Source organism: Pseudorca crassidens, chromosome 2, assembly GCF_039906515.1.
Source record: "Pseudorca crassidens isolate mPseCra1 chromosome 2, mPseCra1.hap1, whole genome shotgun sequence".
NCBI lineage: Eukaryota > Metazoa > Chordata > Mammalia > Artiodactyla > Delphinidae > Pseudorca > Pseudorca crassidens.
The window spans coordinates 34,453,893-34,474,351 of NC_090297.1; the positions used below are offsets into that span (position 1 = coordinate 34,453,893).

Below are 20,459 nucleotides of genomic sequence, written 5' to 3' on the forward strand. Positions count from 1 at the left end.
ATAAGATATGTGCGTGGGTTTATCTCTGGGCTTTCTATGCTGTTCCATTGATCTACATTTCTGCTTTTGTGCCAGTACCATACTGTCTTGATTACTGTAACTTTGTAGTATAGTCTGAAGTCAGGGAGCCTGATTCCTCCAGCTCCGTTTTTCTTTCTCAAGATTGCTTTGGCTCTTCGGGGTCTTTTGTGTTTCCATACAAATTGTGAAATTTTTTGTTCTACTTCTGTGAAAAATGCCAGTGGTAGTTTGTTAGGGATTGCATTGAATCTGTAGATTGCTTTGGGTAGTAGAGTCATTTTCACAAGGTTGATTCTTCCAATCCAAGAACATGGTATATCTCTCCATCTATTTGTATCATCTTTAATTTCTTTCATCAGTGTCTTATAATTTTCTGCATACAGATCTTTTGTCTTCTTAAGTAGGTTTATTCCTAGATATTTTATTCTTTTTGTTGCAATGGTAAATGGGAGTGTTTTCTTAATGTCACTTTCAGATTTTTCATCATTAGTGTATACGAATGCAAGAGATTTCTGTGCATTAATTTTGTATCCTGCTACTTTACCAAATTCATTGATTAGCTCTAGTAGTTTTCTGGTAGCATCTTTAGGATTCTCTATGTATAGTATGATGTCATCTGCAAACAGTGACAGCTTTACTTCTTCTTTTCCGATTTGGATTCCTTTTATTTCTTTTTCTTCTCTGATTGCTGTGGCTAAAACTTCCAAAACTATGTTGAATAAGAGTGGTGAGAGTGTGCAACCTTGTCTTGTTCCTGATCTTAGTGGAAATGGTTTCAGTTTTTCACCACTGAGGACGATGTTGGCTGTGAGTTTGTCATATATGGCCTTTATTATGTTGAGGAAAGTTCCCTCTATGCCTACTTTCTGGAGAGTTTTTATCATAAATGGGTGTTAAATTTTGTGGAAAGCTGTCTCCACATCGATTGAGATGATCATATGGTTTTTCTCCTTCAATTTGTAAATATGGTGTATCACATTGATTGATTTGCATATATGGAAGAATCCTTGCATTCCTGGGATAAACCCCACTTGATCATGGTGTATGATCCTTTTAATGTGCTGTTGGATTCTGTTTGCTAGTATTTTGTTCAGGATTTTTGCATCTATATTCATCAGTGATATTGGCCTATAGTTTTCTTTCTTTGTGACATCTTTGTCTGGTTTAGGTATCAGGGTGATGGTAGCCTTGTAGAATGAGTTTGTGAGTGTTCCTCCCTCTGCTATATTTTGGAAGAGTTTGAGGAGGATAGGTGTTATCTCTTCTCTAAATGTCTGATAGAATTCACTTGTGAAGCCGTCTATCTGGTCCTGGGCTTTTGTTTGTTGCAAGATTTTTAGTCACAGTTTCAATTTCTGTGCTTGTGATTGGTCTGTTTATATTTTCTATTTCTCCCTGGTTTAATCTCGGAAGGTTTTGCATTTCTAAAAATTTGTCCATTTCTTCCAGGTTGTCCATTGTATTGGCATATAGTTGCTTGTAGTAATCTCTCATGTTCCTTTGTATTTCTGCAGTGTCAGTTGTTACTTCTCCTTTTTCATTTCTAATTGTATTGATTTGAGTCTTTTCCCTTTTTATCTTGATGAGTCTGGCTAATGGTTTATCAATTTTGTTTATCTTCTCAAAGAACCAGCTTTTAGTTTTATTGATCTTTGCTATTGTTTCCTTCATTTCTTTTTCATTTATTTCTGATCTGTTCTATATGATTTCTTTCCTTCTGCAAACTTTGGGGTTTTTTTGTTCTTCTTTCTCTAATTGCTTTAGGTGTAAGGTTAGGTTATTTATTTGAGATGTTTCTTGTTTCTTAAGGTAGGATTGTATTGCTATAAACTTCCCTCTTAGAACTGCTTTTGCTGCATCCCATAGGTTTTGGGTTGTCGTGTTTTCATTGTCATTTGTTTCTAGGTATTTTTTTATTTCTTCAGTGATCTCTTATTTATTAAGTAGTGTGTTGTTTAGCCTCCATGTGTTTGTATTTTTTACAGATTTTTTTCCTGTAATTGATATCTAGTCTAGTGTTGTGCTCAGAAAAGATACTTGATATGATTTCAATTTTCTTAAATTTACCAAGGCTTGATTTGTGACCCAAGATGTGATCTATCCTGGAGAATGTTCCATGAGCACTTGAGAAGAATGTGTATTCTGTTGTTTTGGGATGGAATTTCCTATAAATATCAATTAAGTCCATCTTGTTTAGTGTATCATTTAAAGCTTGTGTTTCCTTATTTTTTTTCATTTTGGATGATCTGTCCATTGGTGAATATGAGCTGTTAAAGTCCCCTACTATGATTGTGTTACTGTCGATTTCCCCTTTTATGGCTGTTAGTATTTGCCTTACATGTTGAGGTGCTCTTATGTTGGGTGCATAAATATTTACAATTGTTATATCTTCTTCTTGGATTAAGCCCTTGATCATTATGTAGTGTCCTTCTTTGTCTCTTATAATAGTCTTTGTTTTAAAGTCTGTTTTGTCTGATATGAGATTTGCTACTCCAGCTTTCTTTTGATTCCCATTTTCATGGAGTATCTTTTTCCATCCTCTCACTTTCAGTTTGTATGTGTCCCTCGGTCTGAATTGGGTCTCTTGTGGACAGCATACATACAGGTCTTGTTTTTGTATCCATTCAGCCAATCGATGTCTTTTGGTTGGAGCATTTAATCCATTTACATTTAAGGTAATTATCGATATGTATGTTCCTATTCCCATTTTCTTAATTGTTTTGGGTTTGTTTTTGTAGGTCTTTTCCTTCTCTTGTGTTTCCTGCCTAGAGAAGTTCCTTTAGCATTTGTTGTAAAGCTGGTTTGGTGGTGCTGAATTCTCTTAGCTTTTGCTTGTCTGTAAACATTTTAATTTCCCCGTCAAATCTGAATGAGATCCTTCCTGGGTAGAGTAATCTTGGTTGTAGGTTTTTCTCCTTCATCACTTTAAATGTGTCCTGCCACTCCCTTCTGGCTTGCAGAGTTTCTGCTGAAAGATCAGCAGATCTTTTGTTGCTGTTGTTGTTAACCTTATGGGGATTCCCTTGTGCGTTATTGTTTTTCCCTTGCTGCTTTTAATATTTTTTCTTTCTATTTAGTTTTTGATAGTTTGATTAATATGTGTCTTGGCGTGTTTCTCCTTGGATTGGTCCGACATGGTACTCTCTGTGCTTCCTAGACTCTATTAACTGTTTCCTTTCCCATATTAGGGAAGTTTTCAACTATAATCTCTTGAAATATTTTCTCAGTGCCTTTCTTTTTCTCTTCTTCTTCCAGGACCCCTATAATTCGAATGTTGGTGCGTTTAATGTTGTCCCAGAGGTCTCTGAGACTGTCCTCCATTCTTTTCATTCTTTTTTCTTTATTCTGCTCTGCAGTAGTTATTTCCACTATTTTATCTTCCAGGTCACTTATCCTTTCTTCTGCCTCAGTCATTGTGCTATTGATCCCTTCTAGAGAATTTTTAATCTCATTTATTGTGTTGTTCATCTCTGTTTGCTCTTTAGTTCTTGTAGGTCCTTGTTAAACGTTTCTTATATTTTCTCCATTCTATTTCCAAGATTTTGGATCATCTTTACTATCATTATTCTGAATTCTTTTTCAGGTAGACTGCCTATTTCCTCTTCATTTGTTACGTCTGGTGGGGTTTGCCTTGCTCCTTCATCTGCTGTGTGTTTCTCTGTGTTCTCATTTTGCTTATCTTACCATGTTTGGGGTCTCCTTTTCGCAGGCTGCAGGTTCGTAGTTCCTGTTGTTTTTGGTGTCTGTCCGCAGTGGCTAAGGTTGGTTCAGTGGGTTGTGTAGGTTTCCTGGTGGAGGGGACTAGTGCCTGTGTTCTGGTGGATGAGGCTGGATCTTGTCTTTCTGGTGGGCAGGTCGATGTCTGGTGGTGTGTTTTGGGGTGTCTGTGGCCTTATTATGATTTTAGTCAGCCTCTCTACTAATGGGTGGGGCAGTGTTCCTGTCTTGCTAGTTGTTTGGCATGGGGTGTCCAGCACTGGAACTTGCTGTTCGTTGAGTGGAGCTGGGTCTTGGTGTTGAGATGGAGATCTCTGGGAGATTTTCACTGTTTGATATTACGTGGAGCTGGGAAGTCTCTTGTGGACCAGTGTCCTGAACTTGGCTCTCCCACCTCAGAGGCACAGCTCTGATGCCTGGCTGGAGCACCAAGGGCCTGTCATCCACACAGCTCAGAATAAAAGGGAGAAAAAAAAAGGAAAGAAAGAAAGAGGAAGATAAAATAAAATAAAGTAAAATAAAATTATTAAAATAAAAAATAATTATATTAAGAAAAAATATTTTGTTTTTGTAGAAAAAAATTTTTTAAGTAAAAAAAAATTTTTTTAAAACAAAAACGTACAGACAGAACCCTAGGATAAATGGTAAAAGCAAAGCTGTACAGACAAAATCACACACATGCACACTCACAAAAGGAGAAAAAGGGAAAAAAAAAATATATCGTTGCTCCCAAAGTCCACCTCCTCAATTTGGGATGATTCGTTGTCTAGTCATGTATTCCACAGATGCAGGGTACATCAAGTTGACTGTGGAGACTTAATCGGCTGCTCCTGAGGCTGATGGGAGAGATTTCCTTTTCTCTTTGTTCACACAGCTCCCGGGGTTCAGCTTTGGATTTGGTCCTGCCTCTGCGTGTAGGTTGCCTGAGGGCATCTGTTTTTCGCTCAGACAGGACAGGGTTAAAGAAGCAGCTGATTAGGGGGCTCTGGCTCACTCAGGCTGGGGGGAGGGAGGGGTACGGAGTGCAGAATGAGCCTGTGGCGGCAGAGGCCGGTGTGACATTGCATCAGCCTGAGGCACGCCATGAGTTCTCCCGGGGAAGTTGTCCCTGGATCACGGGACCCTGGCAGTGGCGGGCAGCACAGGCTCCCGGGAGGGGCGGTGTGGACACTGACCTGTGCTTGCACACAGGCTTCTTGGTGGCTGCAGCAGCCTTAGCGTCCCATGCCCGTCTCTGGGGTCTGCGCTGATAGCCGCGGCTCCCACCCGTCTCTGGAGCTCCTTAAGTGGCCCTTGCGCGCCAGGAAACAGAGGCAAGAAAAAGTCTCTTGCATCTTGGGCAGCTCCAGACTTTTCCCCAGACTCCCTCCCGGCTAGCCGTGGCGCACTAGCCCCTTCAGGCTGTGTTCACAAAGCCAATCCCAGTCCTCTCCCTGGGATCCGACCTCCGAAGCCTGAGCCTCAGCTCCCAGCCCCCACCCACCCTGGCGGGTGAGCAGACAAGTCTCTCGGGCTGATGAGTGCAGGTCGGCACCAATCCTCTGTGCGGGAACCTCTCTGCTTGCCCTCCGCACCCTGTTGCTGCGCTCTCCTCCCTGGCCCCGAAGCTTCCCCTCCACTAGCCGCCGTCTCCACCTGCGAAGGGGCTTCCTAGTGTGTGGAAACCTTTCCTCCTTCACAGCTCCCTCCCACTGGTGCAGGTCCCATCCCTATTCTTTGTCTCTGTTTTTTCTTTTGCCCTACCCAGTTACGTGGGGAGTTTCTTGCCTTTTGGGAGGTCTGAGGTCTTCTGCCAGCGTTCAGTTGTTGTTCTGTAGGAGTTGTTCCACGTGTAGATATATTTCTGATGTATTTGTGGGGAGGAAGGTGATCGCCGCATCTCACTCTTCCGCCATCTTCACTCTTCCGCCATCTTGAAGCTCCTCTCCTGTCGGGCATTTTAAATGGATTATCTCTAATGTTAACAACAGTGCCAAGTTGTAATATTATTCCCATTTCATTGATTAAAAAACTGAGTCATGGCAAGGTTAAATGAATTGTCCAATAGCTACATTAGAGACTTCCCTGGTGGCACAGTGGTTAAGAATCTGCCTGCCAATGCAGAGGACTCCGGATCAAACCCTGGTTGGGGAAGATCCCACATGCTGTGGAGCAGCTAAGCCCACGCACCCCTACTACTGAGCCTGTGCTCTAGGGCCCGTGTGCTGAAACCACTGAAACCTGTGTGCCTAGAGCTCGTGCTCTGCAACAAGAGAAGCCACCACAATGAGAAGCCCATGCACTGCACAAAGAGGAGCCCCTGCTAATCACAACTGAGAAATGCCCACGTGCAGCCAAAAAAATAAAAAATAAAATAGCTACATTAAGTATTAGAGCTGGTATTTGAATCCATACATGTCTGGCTCCAAAACCTTTGGTCAACACAAACAATACATATTTACTGGGACCACTGAGATCAAGACAACTTATAATACATTTAACAACACTTCACACATATTTGTTTGCTAGGAAGCCAATAGGCTTGGAATAAGTGGTGAATTAGTTAATCTGACCCTATCTTGGCTGTGTAAAAATGATATCAGCTATAAATAATGTAATGACATTTGAGTGTCATAATGGTAGTAACTACAAAAATAATTTAAAATATGTTTACCGGTTTTAATAGTTATAAAACTAGGTTTATTTACCCAATGCTATTGTGATTTACAATAAGAAACATGTATTTGGTGTTCATCCTTGTTTCTGCTACCCCCAAACCCTTGGAATTTCCTAAGTGATTAAGAACAGTAGGGGTGTCTTTTGTCTTGGTAATGAGGACTTTTGGAAAGCCCCTCAGTAACCAAAGGATGGGAGTTAGTTGCCAAGGGAGCCAACCACGTGATTACGGGGTTGGAACTTTCAGTCCCACCCTCCGCCCCCTCTATAAACGCCAACTCCTCCTGTCCCCACCCCCAGCTCCTAGGAGGGGGGAGGGGCTGGAGATTAAGTTCAATCGCAAGTGGCCAGTGATTTAATCAGTCGTGCCTGTGTAATGAAGCTTTCATAGAAACCCGAAGGAGGGGGTTCAGAGAGCTTCCGGGTTGGTGAACACATGGAGATTTGGGGAGCGTGGCGCACTCAGGGAGGGCATGAAAGGTCTGCACCCCTTTCCCCAGACCTTGCCCTTAGGCATCTCTTCCATCTAGCTATTCCTGAGTCACATTCCTTTATAATAAACAGGGTAATCTAGTAAATAAAACGTTTCCCTGAGTTCTGTGAGCTGCTTTAACAAATTAATCAAACCCAAGGAGGAGGTCATGGGAACCTCTGATTTATAACCAATCGGTCAGAAGCACAGATAACAATCTGCCCTTGCAATTGGCATCTGAAGCAGAGGGCAGTCTTGTGGGGCTGAGCCCTTAACCCGTGGAATCTGATGCTATCTCCAGGTAGATAGCCTCAGAACTGAGTTGAATTGTAGAACACCAAGCTGGCATTGGAGAATTACGTGGGTGTGTAGGGAAAAAACCCCATGCATTACAATTGATGATCAGGATTGTTTAAAAAATATATGAATACAATTATAAAATGAACACTGCTTTCTTAGTAACTGATAGAGCAAGAAAACAAAATCAGTAAGCATATAGAAGACCTAATAACACTACTAAGCAACATGACATAATCGATAATTATAGAAAACTCCACCAGAAGTATTATATTCTTTTCAAGTACACATGGCGCATTCACAAAAATATGCTGTCACCATAAAACAAATTTCTGCAGAAGAACTGAAATCATACAAGTTATGTTCTCTGACCATAATAGAATGAAACCAAAAAGCAGCAACAGTAGTATGTTTAGAAAATCGCCAAATATTTGGAAGTTAAATAAGATACTTCTAAATTGCCATGCCTTCCAAGAAAAAAATTACAAGGGATATTACAGAATATTTTATATGAATTAACTTGAATAACAATGAAAACACTGAACATATCAGTATTTGTGGGATGCATCTAAGCCAGTGCTTACGAGGGAAACATCCCATTTAATGCTTATACCAGAAATCAAGAAAGGACTCAAAATAATCTAAGCTTCTACTTTAAAAACCCACGATAAGAACAAGTTAAATCCAAAGCAAGCAAAACGAAGGAGATGTTTAAAATAAGGTTGAGGTCAATAAAAGTAAAAACAGAACAAAATAGAATAAATTAGTGGAATGAAAGGCCGGTTCTTTGGAAGTATCAATAACATTGGTAAATGTCTAACTAGATTGTTCATGAAAAAATGAGAGAAGACACACATTACCAATATAAGCAATGACAGAGAGAACATTTCTACAGATCAAAAAGATAATAAGGGAATATATTGAGCAACTTTAAGACAACAAATTTGATGACCTGGATAAGATGGACACATTCCTTGAAAGGCACAAATTACCGAACCTCACTCAAGGAGAAACAGATAGCCCTAAATCTACCGAAGAAATTGAATTTATAGTTAAACATCTTCCCACAAAGAAAACTCCAGGTTCAGATGGCTTCACTTAACAAACTTTTAAGCAATAAGTAATACTGATTTTACATAAACTCTTCCAGAAAATAGAAGAGAGAATACTTACTTCCCAACTGTTAAATGGTCAGCATTACCTTGATGACAAAACCAACGACATTACCTTACTCCCAATGACCGCAGAAGAAGACCTTGTAAAAGTACAAAGAGTAAGGAGTAATTTTGGGGTAGTAAAATCAAATTGTGTTTATCTGCAGTGGGTTGGCTAAGAAAGTGACCACACAATGGATACTTTCATAAGAATGACATAGATTTTTGTGCACTGACATGAATAGATGTCTATGACATGTTATCAAGTGAAAAAAGCAAGCTGTAGAGTAATACATGTAGTGTAATGTCATTTTGGTTTTTATTTTTATAGGGTGTGGGGGGGGGGGATGTGTGTGTGCATGTGTATGTGCGCTCACAGGACTGTATGAGGTGATACACATTAGTATGGCAGTAAAGTTGTGAATACACTGGGATAGTTTTGTATAAGTTCTAAGTAACTACTGCCCTGCGTCTGCCAAGTGTCTCCCACCTACCCCAACTGTCCCAGCTCCTTCCAGCCCCTTGTCTTTCCAGCCACCAGAGGGATAATACTTGGCACAGCAGGATGTTCTGTAGAACTCCGCTCCAGAGCTACGTTCTCGTGGATGAGGGTCCACGCTTTACCAGTTGTTAAATATTTTCAGTACAACCCTCGTCTATACATTAGAATATGCATATAAAAAATTTTAAAGAGTATTTACCAAGTATTAACAACATTATTTTGGGTCAGGGTAGATAAGGGTTGGATGAGAATATCTGCTCTGAACATAACCGTATAGCTTGATTTTTTCTTTTTAAAACAAAAAGCCTATATTCCATTTGTAATAAGCAAAACAGTACTGATTTTAGTGACCTATTTAAAATAGACCATTATTCAACTGTATTTTTAAGATCTGTGAAAATTAAAAATACTGGTAATATATAGTATAGAGAAATGGACAATGGCATTATGAGAACGTAGCTTTGTACAATCTTTTTGAAGAATAATTTGGCAGGCTCTGTCAAATTTTTTTAATGCACATGTCTCCTGATCCAGCTATCCCTGTTCTTTCTGGGGATTTACTTTTTTGGAAATAATGTCATAAGTACCTAGAGATTGATGAACAAGGAAAATAATTTTAGAATTGTTTACAAGAATAAGCATTGGCAACAAACCTAAATCTTCATCAGGGGAAAAGTGACACAAAAAATGGCAATTTGGACGGTGGCATACTATGCAGAACAAAATGAGATAATGCATAAACATACTGTGGTATATTAATAAGATGGACTGGGCTTCCCTGGTGGCGCAGTGGTTGAGAGTCCGCCTGCCGATGCAGGGGACACGGGTTCGTACCCCGGTCCGGGAAGATCCCACATGCCGCGGAGCGGCTGGGCCGGTGAGCCATGGCCGCTGAGCCTGCGTGCCCAGAGGCTGTGCTCCGCAACAGGAGAGGCCACAACAGTGAGAGGCCCGCGTACCGCAAAAAAAAAAAAAAGAAAAGAAAGATGGACTAAAGAGTCAAGAGGAACAAATTATTGATAAAACACCGATGAATCCCAAAAATACTGTATATATTGAGTGAAAGAAGCCTGACACAAACATATGTGTATTGTAAGATTTTATTTCTATGAAAACCAAGAACGAGCAAAACTAGTCTATGTGACAGAAGTCAGAAAGTGGTGGTAGGGGTGGGTGGGAGTGGAGAACTGACTGGAAAGTATTTGAGGGAACATTATGGGGTGATGGAGATGTTCTATATCTTTTTCAGGGGAAGTTCACGGGTATATAAAATTGTCAAAATTCATTGAACACTTAAGATATGTACATTATATTGTATGTAAATTATACCTCAATTAAAAAATAGTTCCAAATAAGAAATGGAAAGTGACTTTATAAGAGTTGTCCTGTAAAGATATTCATGATGTATTCACTGGTGGTAAAGTTGCAGACAGTGTTGCATAGCATTGTTTAAATTTTTTTAAATTGCATATGCAAAAGGTAGAACAAATCTTGTCCTCTGTATATGTATATGGATTGTGAATGCTTTTTTTTTTCTTTTTGGTGTGTTTTCAGCATTTTTCAAGTTAAAAAAATTTACACACTAAGGAAAAAAAGAGGGTAGTAAAGGAAACAAAAGAAAAAATGAAGAAAGAAAAATACAAGCAAAAACAGAACAGGCAATGAAGAAGGAAAACAAAGGAGACTAAAGCAGCAAAAGAAAAATAGGAGAAACATAAGTGAAAAAAGAAACAGCTGCAAATCCAGGAAAGTTACAGGCAACAAGTTTGTACTATTGAAACTTTGATGAGTGCTGGAAAGAGCAGGTCTTAACATGAGGTGCTGAGCTGAGAGTAGCCTACAGGCAGAGGTGCTACAGGAGAAAGATGGTTTTGATGAATCAACTTGATTTCACTTTACAGTCTGTCCGTTCACTACCCCTAGCTCCCTACATCAGCTGTCTATGGAGGTCCTGCAGTTAATGAGTGCAAGAGAAGTATCTAGGAATATGTGAGGAATATATGAGGTGTGTAAGAGAGACAGGACCACAGGACCACCAGGAAGATGATTTTTTTAGTGGTTTCACTTTTAGAAGGCAGGCTCAATTGTTTTAAAATTCCAGGTCCTGGAAGAATCTCTATTGCTGGAAACCCTATACTCAAAAAGTCCAGCTCATTAGACTGGTATGAGAAATAAAAAACATTCTGTTCTGTTTCATTAGTTGGTAGAACATTCTAGGGCTGGACTTGAGAGTCTAGCAGCTCTTCTTTGTGGAGAATCACATATGCAGAGACACGGTAGGACTGACAAGAATGGCAGGAAACAGCACTTCCTCAGTTTTTAGAGTTAACGCCCCCAAATTAAAACTTCGATCCAGTTGAGTCAACTATATTTTCCCTGTTTTAGACTCAGTTGACCTACAGAAAGCAAAGGAACATAATCAGAGACTGGATGAGGAAATTCTGGCTTTAAGAAATCGAGTTCGATCACTTGACTCAGAAAGAAAGGTACTTGGAGAAGAGGTAAGTTATTTAATTTTTTCTTAGAGTTAATTTAACTGTGTATAGAATAGTAACAGTCAGCAGCTAAGCAAGCTAGATGTATCAATACATCATTTATTGGTCATTAGTGAAGACTGATTCTGGTGGCTGTAGCATCCCAGGTAGAGCTGTACTTTGACCTAGATGCTTTCTATCAGTATTTCTATTTTATACATTTTAACTACATATGCTGAACAGTAATGTTACTGCTATAGTGTCAGTTTAGGATCTTTTCTTTTTAATAAGGATTTAGATAATAGTTTATACCGATCACATTTACCAAAGTTTGAGATTATTAATACTAAACCTGTAGTTGTGTTATGTTTTTGAATCATTTCTTCTTAGGAATTTATTGATTTTTAATATGTACTTCCAAGTTCTAAATATGCTATGTGTCACTTTAATTTTAATTATATTCATTTCACAATCATATTTCTAGTGTCTAATACAATGCCTGGCATATAATAAGTGCTCAAGAAATTTTGTTGCAAGAATGAATAAATATTCATTAGAATGGCTATTATCAAAACAATAAAAAATAACAAATGTTGTTGAGGAAGTGGAGAAATTGGAACCCTTTGTGCATTGTTGTTAAGAATGTAAAATGGTACAGCCACTGTAGAAAACAGTATGGGACTTCCTTTAAAAAGTAAACATAGAGGTTTCCCTGGTGGCGCAGTGGTTGAGAGTCCACCTGCAGATGCAGGGGACACGGGTTCGTGCCCTGGTCCGGGAAGATCCCACATGCCGCGGAGCGGCTAGGCCCGTGAGCCATGGCCGCTAAGCCTGCGCGTCCGGAGCCTGTGCTCCGCAACGGGAGAGGCCACAACAGTGAGAGGCCCACATACCGCAAAAGTTAAAAAAATTAATAAAATAAATAAAAAGTAAACATAGAGTTACCAGATGATCTAGCAATTCTGCTTCTGGGTATACACCCAAAAGAATTGAAAGCAGGGACTTGAACATATATTTGTTCACTCATGTTCATAGCCAAAAGGTTGAAGCAACCCAAGCATCCATTGACAGATGAATGGATAAACAAAATATGGTGTACACATACAATGGAATATTATTCCACTTTAAAAAGAAATATGCTACAACATGGGTGAAACTTGAAGACATTATGCTAATTGAAATAAACGAGTCACAGAAAGACAAATAGTGTATAATTCCACTTATATGAGGTACCTAGAGTAGTCAGAAATCATAGAGCCAGAAAGTAGAATGGTGGTTTCTAGGGGCTGTGGGGGAGGGCATAATGAGGAGTTATTGTTTAATGGGTGTAGGGTTTCAGTTTTGCAAGATGAAAAGAATTATGGAGACGGATGGTGGTGATGGTTGCACAGTAATGGGATTGCGTTTAGTGCTACTCAACTGTATGCTTAAAAATGGTTGAGGGGCTTCCCTGGTGGCTCAGTGGTTAAGAATCTGCCTGCCAATGCAGGGGGACATAGGTTCGAGCCCTGGTCCGGAAGATCCCACATGCCACGGAGCAACTAAGCCTGTATGCCACAACTACTGAGCCTGCGCTCTAGAGCCCACAAGCCACAACTACTGAGCCCACGTGCCACAACTACTAAAGCCCACCCACCTAGAACCCGTGCTCCGCAATAAGAGAAGCCACCGCAATGAGAAACCCGCGCACCACAGCAAAGAGTAGCCCCCCCCCCCCGTTCACGGCAACTAGAGAAAGCCTGCGCCCAGCAATGAAGACCCAACACAGCCAAAAATAAATAAATAAATAAATAAAAATTTTTAAAAATGGTTAAAATGGTAAATTTTGTGTTATGTGTATTTTAGCCTAATTTTTTAAATGCAATCGTCAGAAGGAATGAATAAACACTGTTCAAGTTGTCTAAATCTCTGTAAATTTGTATATCTGATACTGGTAAAATACGTTTAATGTATGTTAAACATATGTTTATGTTTTATATATACACAAACATACACATACATGTGAGATAAAGTTCAGGAAAGGTATATCCCAAACATTATTACTTCTGGAAAGGGAAACGGGATTGTGGGGTAGAGTTATGTGAAGGAAAAGATCACTTGTTGCTCTATATACCTATATGTTGTTTAAATTTTTTACACAAAGAATGTATTCATATATAACTTGTATATTTTTAAAACAAAGCATCCTCTGTCACTTTTTTTTTTTTTTTGCGGTACACGGGCCTCTCCCTGTTGCGGCCTCTCCCGTTGCGGAGCACAGGCCCCGGACGCGCAGGCTCAGCGGCCATGGCTCACAGGCCCAGCCGCTCCACAGCCTGTGGAATCTTCCCGGACCAGGGCACAAACCCATGTCCCCTGCATCGGCAGGCGGTCTCTCAACCACTGCACCACCAGGGAAGCCCCCCCACCTCACTTTTGTATTTAAAATGCTTTTGTATTTCAGGTTGAAAGGCTTAAAGGAGAAATTTGTGAATCTCAAGAGAATAAGCAACTTGGAAACCACTCTCCTGGAAAAATGGTGGGTGCTGAACAGAAAGTAGAGGTATTAAAATTACGTTCTTTCTGACTTCTAATTTTGAAGTGAGTTGCATTTCACAAGAGTGCACCAGAGCAATAGGCGTTGAGCATTTGCTATTCTCCTCTTGCCTGCCTTTTTCTATTGCTTTGCCAGGGAGTATGGAGGAAGAAATTGGGGTACAGAGGATATGTTTCTGTTCACTTCCTCGCCACAGGGAACAATTAATATGAAAAATATAATGGGTTTCATTAAAGAAAAAAAGACTCTTACAAAGATACAACCAACTTGGACATTTTTAATCATCAAAATGAAGTTGCCTTACAGAATCAACCAGTGATAGGGGAGTGGGTAGTTGGAACCACATATCATAGAGAACTAATATGGTTTAGGCTCCAGTGTGCACAGCATCTAATCTTTTCAGAACGATTAGCCTCTGAAGGGGTGGGCAAAGTGATCAAACACAAGGCAGATGGAAGCAAGAGCCAGTGTGTTGTAGAGAGGGCGATTTCAGATATTCAGCTCAAGGAGCTAGACTGCTTTGCCTTTCCTCTCACACACCTAAGATGAGTGACATCCCTGTTGCTGAGGGATCTCCTTCACCAGAGCTTGTTTTTACTGTAACTCTCTGGGCCCTATACCCCCAACCTCCTATGTAGCAAGGAACTATAGCCACTGGATTTATTGTTTCCCCGCCCAAGGAGCCTGTATCCTTCTTGTCTTCCAGAACTCTCTTGTAGATAAATAATGCATTTTGTAGGAAGGAAGGGAGGAAGGGAGGGTGGGAGGGAGAGAAGAAAGGAAGGAAAGAAGGAATTTCCAGGCAAGACTTCAGTAACTTTTACCAAAATTTTTCCCAGAGCACCCAGTGGTGCTGCTCTAATTTACAGAAGTTGACTTATTAGTAACTATTTTTATTAGTTTCTTATTTATCCTTCCAGTATTTATTCCAATAGAAGCATTTTGAACATTTATTCAGATTTCCTCCTTTCTTAGTTTCTCTTCCCTTCCTTTCCCTCCCTTCCTTCCTTTCTTCCTTCCTTCTTTCCCTCCCTCCCTTCCTTCCTTCTTCCCTTCCCTCCCTCCCTTCCTTCCTTCCTTCCTTCTTTCCCTCCCTTCCTCCCTTCCTTCTTCCCCTCCCTCCCTTCCTGCCCACCCTTCCTTCCTTCCTCCCTCCCTTCCTTCCTTCCTCCCTTCCTTCCTTCCTTCCTTCCTTCCTCCCTCCCTCCCTCCCTCCCTCCCTCGCTCCCTTCCTTCCTTCTTTCCAAGCTTCCTTCCTTTCTTTTTAACTAAAATGCTCCTGGAGATCCTTCTATATCATACAAAGAGATCTTCCTGATTCTTCAGAGCAGCTAGCATTCTGTTGTGTGGATGTACTATAATTCATTTAACCAGTCTCCTGTTGATGGACACTTGGGTTGTTTCCAGTCTTATGCATATTTATGCAGGTGTTTCTACAGGTTAGAGTCACAGAAATGGGATTGTGAGGTTAGGGGGTAGCTAGATCTGTAATTTTGGTCGATATTGCCAGATACTACTCAGTGGAAAGTGCACCATTTTCCTCTTCCATCAGCAATGTATGAGAAAGCTAGTTTCCTAAAATTTCACTAACTGAGTATATTGTCAAACTTCTGTATTTTTACTAAATGATAGGTGAGAATGAGTATCTCAGTGTAGTTTTCATTTTCAATCATCTATTTATAGTGAGATTGAGCATTTTTCAAATGTTTATATTTAACATCAATATTTATATTTCTTGTGTAAAATTAACTTTATTGAAATATTTAATACAATATAAACATACATATTTTAAGAGTTGAGTTCAATGAGCTTTGACAAATGCATACATCTGTATAACCACAACCACTACAATCAAGAAAGAAAACATTCATTAGCCTAAAATTTTCCCTCCCCTTTTGCTATCAATGCCTCCCACTCCGCCACTTCCTATGACCATACCATTTCTAGAATTTCAAATAAATAGAATCATCTGGTATATACTCTTTCCTATTTGGCTTCCTTCACTTATAATAATACTTTTGAGATTTATCCATGTTGTTGTCTATATCACTGGTTCATTTTTAAATGGCTGAGTAATATTCCTGTATATATGGATATACCATACATTGTTTATCTATCCACTGGTTAATAGATAATCAGATTGTTTTCAGCTATTATGAATAAAGCTGCTACTAGTATTCACATGCCAGTATGTTTTTTTTCCCTCTTGGTTAAATACCTAGCAGTGGAATTACTGAATAACAGAGCAAGCACATGTTTAATTTTATAAGAAACTGCCAGACTGTCTTCCACTTTGTAATGAATAATGCTGCTATTAACAATCATGTACAAATTTTTCTGTGAACACGTTTTCATTTTCCTTGGGTATGTACATAGGAGTGGAATTGCTGGGTCATATGTAAATTCTATGTTCAACTTCTTGTAGAACTGCCAGACTATTCTCCAAAGCACCTCCACGATTTAACAATTCCCATCAGCAGTGTATGAGTGTTCCAATTTCTCCACATCCTTAGCAGGATTTGTTATATTTTGTCTTTTTTTTATTATAGCTATCCTAGTGGGTATAATAAAGTACTATCTCAGTATAGATTTTTCTTTTTTTAACAACTTTATTGGAGTATAATTGCTTTACATTGTGTTAGTTTCTGCTGTAAAACAAAGTGAATCAGCTATGCATATAGTTATAGCCCTATATCTCCTCCCTCTTGCGTCTCCCTTCCACTCTCCCTATCCCTCCCCTCTAGGTGGTCACAAAGCACCAAGCTAATCTCCCTGTGCTGTGCGGCTGCTTCCCACTAGCTATCTATTTTACATTTGGTAGTGTATATATGTCCATGCCACTCTCTTACTTCACACCAGCTTACCCTTCCCCCTCTCCATATCCTCAAGTCCATTCTCTACATCTGTGTCTTTATTCCTGTCCTGCCCCTAGGTTCTTCATGACCATTTTTTTTCTTAGATTACATATATATGTGTTAGAATACGGTATTTGTTTTTCTCTTTCTGACTTACTTCACTCTGTATGACAGATTCTAGGTCCATCCACCTCACTACAAATAACTCAATCTCGTTTCTTTTTATGGGTGAGTAATATTCCATTGTGTATATTTGCCACATCTTCTTTATCCATTCATCCGATGATGGACACTTAGGTTGCTTCCATCTCCGGGCTATTGTAAATAGAGCTGCAATGAACATTTTGGTACATGACTCTTTTTGAATTATGGTTTTCTCAGGGTATATGCCCAGTAGTGGGATTGCTGGGTCATATGGTAGTTCTATTTTTACTTTTTTAAGGAACATCCATACTGTTCTCCATAGGGGCTGTATCCACTTACATTCCCACCAACAGTTTAGGAGGGTTCCCTTTTCTACACACCTTCTCGAGCATTTATTGTTTGTAGATTTTTTGATGATGGCCATTCTGACTGGTGTGAGGTGATACCTCATTGTAGTTTTGATTTGCATTTCTTAAATGATTGGTGATGTTGAGCATCCTTTCATGTGTTTGTTGGCAGTCTATATATCTTCTTTGGAGAAATGTCTATTTAGGTCTTCTGCCCATTTTTGGATTGGGTTGTTTGTTTTTTTGATATTGACCTGCATGAGCTCCTTGTATATTTCATAGATTAATCCTTTGTCAGTTGCTTCATTTGCAAATATTTTCTCTCATTCTGAGGGTTGTCTTTTTGTCTTGTTTATGGTTTCCTTTGCTATGCAAAAGCTTTTAAGTTTCATTAGGTCCCACTTGTTTATTTTTGTTTTTATTTCCATTTCTCTAGGAGGTGGGTCAAAAAGGATCTTGCTGTGATTTATGTCATGAAGTGTTCTTCCTATGTGGTCCTCTAAGAGTTTTATGTTTGGCCTTACATTTAGGTCTTTAATCCATTCTGAGTTAATTTTTGTGTATGGTGTTAGGGAGTGTTCTAATTTCATTTTTCTACATGTAGCTGTCCAGTTTTCCCAGCACCACTTATTGAAGAGGCTGTCTTTTCTCCATTGTATATTCTTGCCTCCTTTATCAAAGATAAGATGACCATAAGTGCATGGGTTTATCTCTGGGTTTTCTATCCTATTCCACTGATCTATCTTTCTGTTTTTGTGCCAGTACCATACTGTCTTGATTACTGTAGCTTTGTAGTATAGTCTGAAGTCAAGAAGCCTGATTCTTCCAGCTCCATTTTTCTTTCTCAAGATTGCTTTGGCTACTCAAGGTCTTTTGTGTTTCCATACAAATTGTGAAAATTTTTGTTCTAGTTCTGTGATAAATGCCATTGATAGTTTGATAGGGATTGCATTGAATCTGTAGATTGCTTTGGGTAGTATAGTCATTTTAACAATGTTGATTCTTCCAATCCAAGAACATGGTATATCTCTCCATCTGTTGGTATCATCTTTAATTTCTTTCATCTGTGTCTTATAGTTTTCTGCATACAGATCTTTTGTCTCCTTAGGTAGATTTATTCCTAGGTATTTTATTCTTTTTGTTGCCATGGTAAATGGGATTGTTTCCTTAATTTCTGTTTCAGATTTTTCATCATTAGTGTATAGGAATGCAAGAGATTTCTGTACATTAATTTTGTATCCTGCTACTTTACCAAATTCATTAATTAGTTCTAGTAGTTTTCTGGGAGCATCTTTAGGATTCTATGTGTATATTATCATGTCATCTGCAAACAGTGACAGCTTTACTTCTTTTCCGATTTGGATTCCTTTTATTTCTTTTTCTTCTCTGATTGCTGTGGCTAAAACTTCCAAAGCTATGTTGAATAATAGTGGTGAGAGTGGGCAACCTGTCTTGTTCCTGATCTTAGTGGAAATGCTTTCAGTTTTTCACCATTGAGAACAATGTTGGCTGTGGGTTTGTAATATATGGCCTTTATTATGTTGAGGAAAGTTCCCTCTATGCCTACTTTCTGGAGGGTTATTATCATAAATGGGTGTTGAATTTTGTTGAAAGATTTTATGCATCTATTGAGATGATCATATGGTTTTTATCCTTCAATTTGTTAATATGGCGTATCACATTGATTGATTTGTATATACTGAAGAATCCCCGCATTCCTGGGATAAACCCCACTTGATCATGGTGTATGATCCTTTTAACGCACTGTTGGATTTGGTTTGCTGTATTTTGTTGAGGATTTTTGCATCTATCTTCATCAGTGATATTGGCCTGTGGTTTTCTTTCTTTGTGACATATTTGTTTGGTTTTGGTACCAGAGTGGTGACCTCATAGAATGAGTTTGTGAGTGTTCCTCCCTATGCTATATTTTGGAAGAGTTTGAGAAGAATGGGTGTTAGCTCTTCTGTAAATGGTTGATAAAATTTACCTGTGAAGCCATCTGGTCCTGGACTTTTGTTTGTTGGAATATTTTTAATTACAGTTTCAATTTCGGTGCTTGTGATTGGTCTGTTTGTATTTTCTGTTTCTTCCTGGTTCACTCTTGGAAGGTTGTGCTTTTCTAAGAATTTGTACATTTCTTCCAGGTCGTCCATTTTATTAGCATACAGTTGCTTGTAGTAATCTCTCATGATCCTTTGTATTTCTGCAGTGTCAGTTGTTACTTCTCCTTTTTCATTTCTAATTCTATTGATTTGAATCTTCTCCCTTTTTTTCCTGATTAGTCTGACTAGTGGTTTATCAATTTTGTTTATCTTCTCAAAGAACCAGCTTTTAGTTTTATTGATGTTTGCTATTGTTTCCTTCATTTCTTTTTCATTTATTTCTGATCTGATCTTTATGATTTCTTTCCTTCTGCTAACTTTGGGGTTTTTTTGTTCTTTCTCTAATTACTTTAGGTTTAAGGTTTTGTTATTTATTTGAGATTTACTTGTTTCTTGAGGTAGCATTGTATTGCTATAAACTTCCATCTTAGAACTGCTTTTGCTGCATCCCATACGTTTTGGGTCGTCATGTTTTCATTGTCATTTGTTTCTAGGTATTTTTTGATTTCCTCTTTGATTTCTTCAGTGATCTCTTGGTTATTTAGTAGCATATTGTTTAGCCTCCATGTGTTTGTATTTTTTACACTTTTTTCCCTGTAATTGATATCTAGTCTCATAGCGTTGTGGTCGGAAAAGATACTTGATACAATTTCAGTTTTCTTAAATTTACCAAGGCTTTACTTGTGTCCCATGATATGATCTATCGCGGAGAATGTTCCATGAGCAATTGAGAAGAAAGTGTATTCTGTTGTTTTTGGTTGGAATGTCCTGTAAATATCAATTAAATCCATCTTCTTTAATGTGTCATTTAAAGCTTGTGTTTCTTTATCTATTTTCATTTTGGTTAATCTGTCCATTGGTGAAAGTGGGGTGTTAAAGTCCCCTATTATTATTGTGTTACTTTCATTTTCTCCTTTTATGGCTGTTAGCATTTGCCTTATATATTGAGGAACTCCTATGTTGGGTGCATAAATATTTACAATTGTTATATCTTCTTCTTGGATTGATCCCTTGATCATTATGCAGTGTCCTTCTTTGTCTCTCGAGATAGTCTTTATTTTAAAGTCTATTTTGTCGGATATGATAGTGGCTACTCCAGTTTTCTCTTGCTTTTCATTTGCATGGAATATCTTTTTCCATCCTCTCACTTTCAGTCTGTATGTGTCCCTAGGTCTGAAGTGGG

General features: G+C 38.9%; 1 protein-coding gene across 8 annotated transcripts in view; it reads left to right on the forward strand.

Moving 5' to 3' along the window:
* The window catches only part of CCDC30 (coiled-coil domain containing 30), a 172,160-nt gene that overhangs the window by 38,686 nt on the left and 113,015 nt on the right, over positions 1-20,459 (forward strand). For 7 of the 8 annotated variants that reach the window (XM_067725735.1, XM_067725738.1, XM_067725742.1 and 4 more), the window contains 2 exons: positions 11,204-11,319; positions 13,736-13,810. In XM_067725735.1, the coding sequence (XP_067581836.1) occupies positions 11,204-11,319; positions 13,736-13,810 (191 nt within the window). Of the gene's footprint in view, positions 1-11,203; positions 11,320-13,735; positions 13,835-20,459 lie in introns of all 8 variants that reach the window. The other variant, XM_067725743.1, reaches the window with a different exon arrangement.